At 40.2% G+C, this 10,982-nt stretch overlaps 1 protein-coding gene across 1 annotated transcript in view; it reads right to left on the reverse strand.

Annotated features, from left to right (window-relative positions):
* Nucleotides 1-9,284, reverse strand: part of RNF17 (ring finger protein 17) — a 180,713-nt gene extending 171,429 nt beyond the window's left edge. The window contains exons 1-3 of the mRNA XM_049781640.1: nucleotides 9,152-9,284; nucleotides 6,068-6,162; nucleotides 1,433-1,524 (exon numbers count right to left, since the gene is read on the reverse strand). Coding sequence (XP_049637597.1) covers nucleotides 1,433-1,524; nucleotides 6,068-6,162; nucleotides 9,152-9,284 — 320 coding nt within the window. The remainder of the gene's footprint in view (nucleotides 1-1,432; nucleotides 1,525-6,067; nucleotides 6,163-9,151) is intronic.
* Between the last annotated feature and the right edge of the window lie 1,698 nt (nucleotides 9,285-10,982).

A 10,982-nucleotide genomic window follows, 5' to 3' on the forward strand; every position in this document is an offset into this window, starting at 1 on the left:
AAATATTACTCTGAATGATTTGTAATCCACTTTGGTCAAAATAAAAATTATTAAGAAAAAATACTTATTAATGCCTTATAGAAAGAAAACATGAATTCGAGTATCCTATTCCTTTTATAAATCACTTCTCCAACTCCTTTTTTTTTTATTACCTTCCCAACTCCCTCTTCTTTTTTTTTAAATATACTTGTAGAAATCAATGATCTATGTCAGGAGTAATTCCTCTGTGCAGAGCCGGGAATTACCCTGAGCATCTCCTGTGTTGCCCAAGTGCTCCCCCACCACAAAAAAAAAAAAAAAAAAAAGTCAGTAGTTTAGTGCAGTGGTTTTCAACCTTTTTCTGACTATGGTCACCTTCTCAATTTTTCTCCTTTTTGTTTACCCAGTACTCATACCCAATTCTGCCACTTGGTTCTCTAGTCTTGTTTCATGGTTCTGATTTACACAATTTTAACCTGTTGCCCTGACTTAACTATTCTTGGGGCATCCTGCTCAGAAATTCTGGTGTAGTGAATAAATAAGTTTTCTGAGTTCTGTGTGCTATTCTCTGCCCCCCTCAAAAAAGAACATAAATCAAATGGGCTGGAATAATAGCACAGCAGGTAGGGTGTTTGCCTTGCATACTGCCAACCTGAGTTTGATTCCAGGCATTCCAAATGGTCACCCAAGCCTGCCAGGAGATATATATATATATATATATATATATATATATATATATATATATTTTGGTTTTTGGGCCACACCCTGTGACGCTCAGGGGTTACTCCTGGCTATGCACTCAGAAGTTGCTCCTGGCTTCTTGGGGGACCATATGGGACGCCGGGGGATCGAACTGCGGTCCGTCCTAGGCTAGCGCAGGCAAGGCAGGCACCTTACCTCCAGCGCCACCACTCGGCCCCCCAGGAGATATTTCTAAGAGCAGAACCAAGAGTAACCCCGAGCATTGTGAATGCAGACCCCAAACAAAACAAAAAACAAATGAGAACAAAGAAAAAAAAAAAGAATCAAACTGAGAAGGGTTCTTTAGGCACCTCAGACTTAGAGGTCAGGAACATGAATAATGTGAAATTTGAGCTTCTAGGAGGTGTCTGTAGAAGAGTGATCTATAAGGGGTCAGTAGGAAGCATGAATTTGCCTGTGCCTTGGGGAAAATATAATTAATTTTAAATACTAAAATAAGGGCCAGAGCAGTGGTGCAAGTGTTAAGGCATCTGCCTTGCAGGCACTAGTCTAGGATGGATTGCAGTTCAATCCCCCAGCGTCCCATATGATCCCCCAAGCCAGGAGCAATTTCTGAACCCATAGCCAAGAGTAACCCTTGAGCATCACCGGGTGTGGATGAAAAACTAAAACTAAACTAAACTAAAATACTAAATTAAGTGAACATTAAACATACTTCTTAGGGGAGGGGAGAAAACAAAAAAAGACATACTTCTTAGGTTGCGATTTTTCCATAAGAGAATCTTCTTGATTATATCCATCAACTGTGTAGTAGCTTTGCCTCATATTTATAGTTGTAGCAACCTTAGGAGAAAATAAGACAAGAAAAGAAACCGCAGTCAATAAATTGTTTATAATGTAAGCAACTGTGCCATTCATAGTTGATAGTAACTTTAAGAATCCCTAAATCCTCTTTTAATCAAAGAGAAACCTGTACTTTAAGTGTTTTCCCTGTCTTAATTTTTTGAATAAATTGGTAATTTGGCAGAATATATTATCATAATTGTAAATAAAAATGGCAATAATACTTATAAAATTTACTATAAAATTTCACAATGATAAGGAATGTTCAAAACTGCAGTATATTTAAAACTTGTTTGACAACATTATGAGCTCCAAGAAAAAAATTACTGAGGATCGTAAGACTAAATTATGTAAAATTCTTGGAGACAGATCCAATATCCTCAAATACATTGACAAAACAATACAATTCTAAGATTCATTTAGAAACTATATTGCATGAGAATTACAGAAAATGTACATATCAAGAGAGATTTAGCTTATGAAATAGCAAAGCTACTATAATCAAACAGTTGAGTGCTGATATGATGGAATAGAAAAAACTCTAATATAGATCTATGTATATGTAATATGTACACACATATATGGAAAATTAATACAGACTACAAGTGACATTTCAATGAAATAAAAATAAATGCAGTAAGGGGCCGGCGAGGTGGCGCTAGAGGTAAGGTGTCTGCCTTGCAAGTGCTAGCCAAGGAAGGACCATGATTCGATCCCCCGGCGTCCCATATTGTCCCCATAAACCAGGGACAATTTCTGAGCACTTAGCCAGGAGTAACCCCTGAGCATCGAATGGGTGTGGCCCGAAAAACCAAAAATAAATAAATAAATAAATGCAGTAAAACTTCAAGTAATCATCCTGAAGAAATGCTATACTCACATTATACAAGAAGTACTGTAAAGAAACATGTATGTATATATATGTATATGTATGTATGCATATATATCTCTTCTTTAAAAATTACTTCAATTGGCCACTTTGTTAGTGGCCTGAATTGAAATGAGTGAGCCCAGCAAAAGCATTGCTAGAGTGAAAAAAAAACCAGCAGGGGCCGGGCGGTGGCGCTAGAGGTAAGGTGCCTGCCTTGCCTGCGCTAGCCTTGGACGGACCTTGGTTCGATCCCCCGGTGTCCCACATGGTCCCCCAAGCCAGGAGCGACTTCTGAGCGCATAGCCAGGAGTAACCCCTGAGCGTCACCGGGTGTGGCCCCCCCCCCAAAAAAAAAAAAAAAAACCAGCAGCAGAAGTGGCTATGGGCTGGGGAGGAGTTTGGACTACAAATGTGTCATTTTGAAAAGAACTGAGGTGAGAGAGTCCAGGCAAGAGTGAGGTTTCTCTGCTTCACTCTGTGGCCACACATTTCATTTCATCTCGTTAAGGAGCCCAACCACAAAACATTAAAAAATAGCACAACAAAGGTCACAATAGGAAAACAACGCAGAACTTCACCACAATTTGTAACTGAAGATGCTAGTTCTGAAGACACAACCAACATCAGCCACCTATATATCCTCTCTGATCAGGGTGTTAAAGAGGAAATGTTAAGGCTGTTCAAAGAAATCAAAAAAAACAATGGAATGGACAGTCACTAAGACTCAAGAGGATATGAGAGCAGATATGAGAAAACATCAAACAGAAATATGAGGACTATAAAACATGATAGGTGAAATAAAAAGCTCACTGGAAGCCTCACCAGCAGAATAACAGCTACTAATGACAGAATCAGTGATCTGGAAGATCAGCTGCATAACACCGCTATTCAGCAGAAGAAATTGGAAAATCATCTTAAAATAAATTAACAGAAGATGAAAATATCCTCAAAATAAGTGAACAGACAACAATACATTTTGGGATAAATTTAACAGGAAAAAAGTAAGAATCATTGGTATCTCAGAGGGCCAGGAAAAAAAACCCCGAAGAAGAACCAACAGTAAAAGACAGTATCACTGAGAAATTCCCAGAGCAATATTATTGTAGAAATATGGCACAAAACTCCATAAAAATAATATAATACCATCACATAAAAGTCAAATCAAATAAATTCAAGAGGAGGCCAGAGAGATAGCATGGAGGTAAGGTGTTTGCCTTGCATGCAGAAGGACAGTGGTGAGAATCCCATATGGTCCTCCGAGTCTGCCAGGAGTGACCCTCCCAAAAAAAATTCAAGAAACTGCTATCAGACATGAAACCATAGGTACAGAGGAAAACATAGGCAGAACTCTCCATCATGGCATCTTCAATTATGAAACACCACTAGCCAAGCAAGTGGAAGTAAAGATAAACAAATGGGACCACATTAAATTAGAAGCTTCTTCATGTAAAGGATACAATGACCAAGATACAGAGATATCCTATGAAACAGGAGAACTTATTCACCTGATATGGGTTTAATATCATGGATATATAAGTTACTTATATATTTATGGTAGAACTTTACAAGGAAAAAAACCCCATTTAACCCAATCAAAAATGGGGAGAAGAGATTAACAGTTTTACTCAAAGATGAATACAAATGACCAAAAAGACATGCATAAAAAGCTGTGCATCACTAATCATCAAGAAGATGCAAATCAGAACTGCAATGAGATTATCTCATATCAGAGACAGGCATACATCCCAAAAAACAAAACAGCTGTTGCTGGCATGAATACAGGGAGAAAGACATTCATTCACTGCTGGCAGGATATAAATTGGTTCAGCCTCTCTAGAAAAACATATGAACATTTCTTAAAAATCTAGGAATTGAACTTCCATTTGACCCAGTATCTCCACTTTTTAAAAATTTATTTAAGCACCATGATTGCATACATGATTGTAGTTTCAGTCATAAAAAGAGCACCCACCTGGCAAAGGAGGGGGATATGAGATGCATGCTGGGAACAGGGGTGGAGGGAAGACAACACTGGTGATGGGAATGCCTTTGACTCAATATCACTAAGTACCTAAAATATTACTGTGAAAGATTTGTAATTCACTTTGGTCAAAATAAAAATTATTAAAAAAAAGAGCACTCCCCTTCACCAGCGCAACCTTCCCACCATCAATGCCACCATCTCCCTTTTACCCCACCCCCTGCGTGTATTTGAGACAGGCATTCTACTTCTCTCACTCATTAACATTGTCATGAGTGTAGTCATCTCTCTAAATTCACCTTTATGTGGTGAGCTTCACATTGAGAGCCAGACCTACCAGCCCTCATCTCGTTGTCTCTGGGCATTATTACAATAATGTCTTTTGTTTTTCTGAAAACCCACAGACAAGTGAAACTATTCTGTGTCTATCTCTCTTCCTCTGACTTATTTTACTCAGCATAATAGGTTCCATGTACATCCATGTATAGGAAAATTTCATGACTTCATCTCTCCTGATGGCTGCATAACATTCCATTGTGATATGTACCACAGTTTCTTTAGCCATTCATCTGAGTAACTCCACTTCTTGGAATATACCTCAAGGAAAAAATCTAAAATGGGCAAAGGACATTTGCATCCCTATGTTCTTTGTAATTCTATACACAAGAGCCAACACAAACAACCCAAGAGTCCAAGAAGAGATGCCTGGACAACAAAGATATGGTACATATCCATGAAAAATTTCTTGATCATAAAAAAGATAAAGTCATGCAATTTGCTGCTACACTAGAGACCTGGAAAATATCATGCTGAGTGAAGTAATAGAAAGCAACATTGAATGATCTCTCATATGTGGGATATAAAAAATGGTAAAATAATGAATACCCAAAGACAACAGAAACAAAGAATTCTGCTGAGAGATAACTTTGAAAACATATCACAGGGAGTGGGTAAATCTGTGGTGAAGGAACACATTAAAACAGGAGGAGGAGGAGGTGGTGCTGAAGTGTGGTAAGGTGTTATGCGTGAAACCCTATCCATAACAGTGTACTGTAAACCACAGTGCAAGATTTTGTATATTAAAAAAGTGCCTCTTGTGGAAGACTAAATAGGAAGCAATAAGGAAGGGGAGCATTGATAAGGGAAGTGAACACTCATGAAGAGATTGGTGTTGAAATGTTCTATGCCTAAAACCTAATCATGAATAACTTTGTAATTTTATGGTGACTAAAATTTTAAAGTCTTCAAATATGAGGAAAATTTCCATAATGTCAAGAGCCAGATAGTAAGACTGATAAATACTTTACTTTGACCTTGTATTTTTTCTTCAGCACTCTGAATCAAGAAATAACAGATGAAGGGAAGCTTTATCTTTTGCCAGGTATCTTTGCTTAAAGTTGTTAAGCCGTCAACCTCTTTGAGTCTGGTGCTGAAATATGTGTTAATTAAACCATATTCAAGTGTTAGTCATTAGGGTTATGTTCTGGTATCAAGTGAATAGCAAAAGTATATTTTTTAAGTTTCTATTTAGATAATTTTTATTTGTATGTGTGTGTGGGGAACCACAGCTAGTGTTGACTAGGTTGCTTGTGGCTTGGTACTTGGGCAACTATCAAGCCATGAAGAGAATGTGCTCCAGTCCTTGAACTTTCTGCCTTTAATGCATTCAAATGAAAGATAATAAAACTTACCGCACATTCAGGGCACATAATTGTGCTGCATTCTTCAGTTATTAATAAACACATTTCACAAAATATATGTCCACACTGAAGTTTGTGGTGATTACCTATTAAAGAAATAATTAGGTAAATCAAATTTTCCAGTTTGTTAATGATAAATGTAAAGTATTAATACTTGGAAAATATCAAGTTTTATTATGGATCAAAAATAGGAGAAAGTATACAAATCAGGATGGTGAATAAAAATCAGAGAAACTATGTAGTTATGCAACATTTCTTACAGCAATTTAGCAAGATGTAGACAATACTTTGAAACTGTGCTATATTTTATGATATGCAGTTCAGTAACACATAATTTTTATAAATATCATGACTAAGTAGGCTGGAAATAATATATTAAAGCCAAACATGGAAAACCATTTTGTTATCTGATTAATTAAATGGTATAATCTAGATTTCTGTTGTTCTGTTCCTACTTGATCATACTGTCTCTGTTTTCATTCCCCATTTGGTGAAAGTCACATCGAAGGCAATTGAGATACTGGCAAGACTACCTCTGATAACAACCTACATAATATAGATAAGGACAGAAATAAAAGATCACTACTGTGACCTGCATGATCACAAAACCAACATAAAAAGCCTTTCAAAAGCCTAGCATTTGTAGAGAAATATCATCTTGATTATAAACGTAATAGCAATGGGTATAGAGTTGAAATTATGTACACAGAAACCAACTTTAACATCATTATCAACAATAATGTAAATCACAGTATCGTGTTTAATAAAATAATAGAATAATAAATAATAATAATAAATAATATTTATTAATATTAATTAATAATTAATATTAATATTAATTAATAATATTAGAATAATAAAATAATAAAAACAATAGCATGATCTGAGTTTTGAACAAAATTTGAAATTTGTCATAATACATACATTCTTATACTTCAAAAATCTGAGATTTTGAGAGCTAAGGAATTATGGTAAAAACAGTCATTATCAGGGTTTTGGTATTCTTATTGTTTCTACAGGCACCCTATCAGTTGTACTATCTCATGGGCCCCTACAACGTTTTTAAGCTAATTGGAATACCTGAAACTTACTTAAAAGTAAGCAGAATTATGAAGTTATCTTTAAACAATAAAAATATTACCAATGAAATAAAATGTTTTTTTACTATTATATAAAATTTCTGATTAAGTACTAGTCAAAATAATTTGGTTGGTTTGGTACATTCAGCACACAAAGTACTTTCACGATTTTACAGACATAGGCTTCATCTTTCCAATAATGTTTCTAGTATTGTTATAGAAATATAGAAAAACAAGTAATTTTAAAAGACTCCATTGTAAATGTTGACTCTGCAATACCACTTCATTCAACCAATGGAAGTTATCTTTTTGTTTAGGAAGGGGCCAAATTGGATAGTGCTCAGGGATCATCACTCCTGGAGAGCCCAGGTGCAAGCACTCTTCCCACTGCATTCTTCCTTCGGCCTCATTAAGGCGTTTTGTTTCTAACATTTAAAAAAAATTAATGCACAAAAGCTGTCAAAACGTGGAATAAGAGAATATTGGCTCTCTGGCATAAAACATTTGGTGAGTCAACTCTCACTGTTTATCTGTTTATCTACACATTTTTATCTTGGTGACCCAGAGGAAAATTCAATAATAACATCCGCCTTTTAAAGTATTGAAGCAGGAGGGCAGAAGTGATAGTGCAGCGAGTAGGCTTTTGCCTTTCTGCATGCTACAGAGCCTGCCAGGAATGATTCCAGCCTTAGTCCTGAGCCAGGAGTTAGCCGGGATTACCCCCAAACAGACAAACCAACCAACCAACAAAAAAGGGGATAGGAGTAAGAAAAGAAAAAGATGTCGAAGCACAAATATCGGTACCCTGGCGTTAAGCTCAGCAATCCAACCACTCTGGAGCCATTTCAACTTACACTCACTGATGCTATTTTCTCTGGTGAAGCGAGTCGCTGGTGGCACTGGTGTCCCTTGTACTAGCAAAAAAAAAAACAAAAACAAAAACAAAAAAACGGTGTGTGTGTGTCACAGCGGTTTTTTTTTGCTGGTGGCACTGGTGTCCTAGCAAAAAAAAAAAAAAAAAGGGTGTGTGTGTATGTGAACTGCGTTTGTTTTTTTTTCCCCCCTGGAGCACTGTTCCCTAGCCCCTCAGAGCCTTTTACTGTCATCTACACGAAGTAAAAAAAAAAAAAAAAAAGCAGCAGCAAAGATCTGGCACAGAGCAGGGCATCAACCGGGCCCAGCTGGTACTGGCGCCCCAGAAGCCTTCGGGGCAGAGGGAGCCCGTACATTCGAGACTCTACCTGCTTGCACTGGGAGTCTGTCCAGGCTGGTGGGGCAGCCCAGAAGTCCCTAGGTAGAGCATTTGCCTTGCATGCAGAAGAACGGTGTTTCGAATCCCGGCATCCCATATGGTCCCCCGAGCCTGCCAGGAGCGATTTCTGAGCGTAGAGCCAGGAGTAATCCCTGAGCGCTGCCGGGTACGACCCAAAAACCAATCAATCAATACATAAATAAAGGAAAGAGAGAGCTTAAATGGGGGGGGGGTGCAGAGGGGTCCTAAAGATGGGGTACGAGGGAGGAGGTCCCAAAGAGACCGAGAGTGCTGGATTATGACTGAAACCCAACTACAATCATTTGTAGTCATGGTGCTTGAATAAAGATATTATTAAAAAAAAAAAAAAAAGGAAAGGGGCCGGAGAGATAGCACGGAGGGAGGTAGGGCGTTTGCCTGGAAGCAGAAGGTCGGTGGTTCGAATCCCGGCATCCCATATGCTCTCCCGAGCTTGGCAGGAGGCATTTCTGAGTGTAGAGCCAGGAGGAACCCCTGAGCACTGCGGGGTGTGACCCAAAAATAAAATAAATAAAAAAATAAGCAATTCAACTGGGAGTCTCTGGGGCCCCGAGGCGGGCCTGCATGGGGGACGGATGGGCGACGTCCATGTTCTGGGCCTCGTAGACGCAGCGCGCATGCGCGGGCGGGCAAGGGGCCATAGGCCTGGCCGGCTCACCTCAGGGCCTCGAAGGGCCCCTCGGGACGACCCCCTCGCCTATTTACCTGAAGCGCCGGCCAACTTTCTTCCACACCGAGTGCACTGAAGCTCAACCGTCCCCCAGGGCCGACTCTGCCGCCGCATCTGCCGGCAGGAAGCCAGAGCGAACTGCGACGCCGCTGACTTTCGAGCGGCCATGGCCGTCTGCCCGCCGCCTCCGAGTCGAAGAGCGAGAGAACCTCGTGCCCTCCCGACAGCCCTTGCGGCAGTGGCCGCTGATTGGAGCAGGGAGGAGGAAGAGCGGCTCGGAAGAGCCAATCAGCGTGGGAGCAGCGCTAGCCCCGCCCCCTTTGCCCCGCCCTCCAGCCGCTTGCTCGCTCTTCCCTTCAGTTTCGGGATCTGCAGGTTGTTAGAGAGTGTGCGAGGCGGGAAATTCCCTCTCACTCCTCAGCTCTCTGTGTCTCTGTCTCTGCCCCCCTCCAGCTGGGGACAGCGCGGCCACTTCAAACCAAGGCGGGCTCGTTACTGACCGTTGCTGAGCCAGCAGGCTGGCACGTGGGGGTGGAGGCAGCATTCGCTGCCATCGCCTCCCCTACCCACAGGACCGCACAGCTCACTCTCACCTCTGCCGGTGCCGCAGAAAAACTAGGGTTCTCGGGGTCGGGCATGCGTACAAATTGATTGCGAGTCCTGCCTAGTCCTGGCCTACAGGCCAAGCAAAACAGCAATGAGATTTCGTCTCACGCCACAAGGAAGGCCTGAGATTTGGCCAAGAGGTTTGCCACTAGACTTGAAAACTTGAAATGAAGCCTGGGAGCTGAAGTCAGCAGAGGGAAACAAACAAAGGAAATACTTCAAGGTTGCTCTGGTATCTCCAGTCTTAACATAGATCATTTGGACAGAACAGGTATTCATTCATTCATGAGCCCGGAGAGATAGCACAGCGGTATGGCCTTTGCCTTGCATGCGGCAGAGCCAGGACGGGCAGTGGTTCGATTCCAGGCATCCCATATGGTCTCCCAGGAGCGATTTCTGAACGAAGAGCTAGGAGTAACCCCTGAGCGCTGCCGGGTGTCATTCCCCCCCCCCCCAAAAAAAAAACAACCACAAAAAGAGGTATTCATTCAAAGTGAGCCATTTGACACAGTGGATTAAGGGATTTGCATTTTACCTTTAAACGTTGGTGCTGCTGGTAAAAGCTCCACACCTGAAAGAGGCTAGCTTAATTAACGTCATTGAAGGGCCTGGTCTTAAGAAGCAGAAGCCTGAAGTGAAATTGGGTGAACAGGGAATAATGCAGCAATAGGGTGGCAGCATGGTAGTTGTGCTGTCGAGGAATCATCTGGGTTAGGGTTACGTAAGGGGTCTCATCAGCTGATAAGAAAAAAATTGCAAATATTCCTCATTTTCTCTACACTCAAATAAAAGAAACATTCTTTTCAAAACCTAACTATTGAGGTTTTTCTTTATAGGTCTAACAATTTATCTATTTTGGAAAATCCTTGGTAGCTAACTATCCTCTTTTTTATTTATCTGTTTATATCCAAGTATACTTTTTTCACATACAATCAAACCTTTCTCATTAACTTCCCACCTTTTATTTTTACTTAAATTACTTTATTTAAACACCATGTTTACAAGGTTGTTCATAATAATATATTCAAAGACAATAGAGACAAAAGCCAGGAGGAACCGTCCATGGTAGGCAGCTTTCCACAAATAGTAGGGGAGTGAGAGGATACAGAAGGGACCACTATAACAATGATGTAAATGATCACACTGGACAAGAATTGGGAGCTGAAAGGAGTTAAAGTGATAGGCTTGGTAACACTCAATAACAATATTGCAAATGACAGTAAAGGGGGGAAAAAGAAAATGTGTGTGTGTGAGAGAGGA

The sequence above is a fragment of the Suncus etruscus genome, chromosome 10 (genome assembly GCF_024139225.1).
Source record: "Suncus etruscus isolate mSunEtr1 chromosome 10, mSunEtr1.pri.cur, whole genome shotgun sequence".
Classification (NCBI taxonomy): Eukaryota; Metazoa; Chordata; class Mammalia; order Eulipotyphla; family Soricidae; genus Suncus; species Suncus etruscus.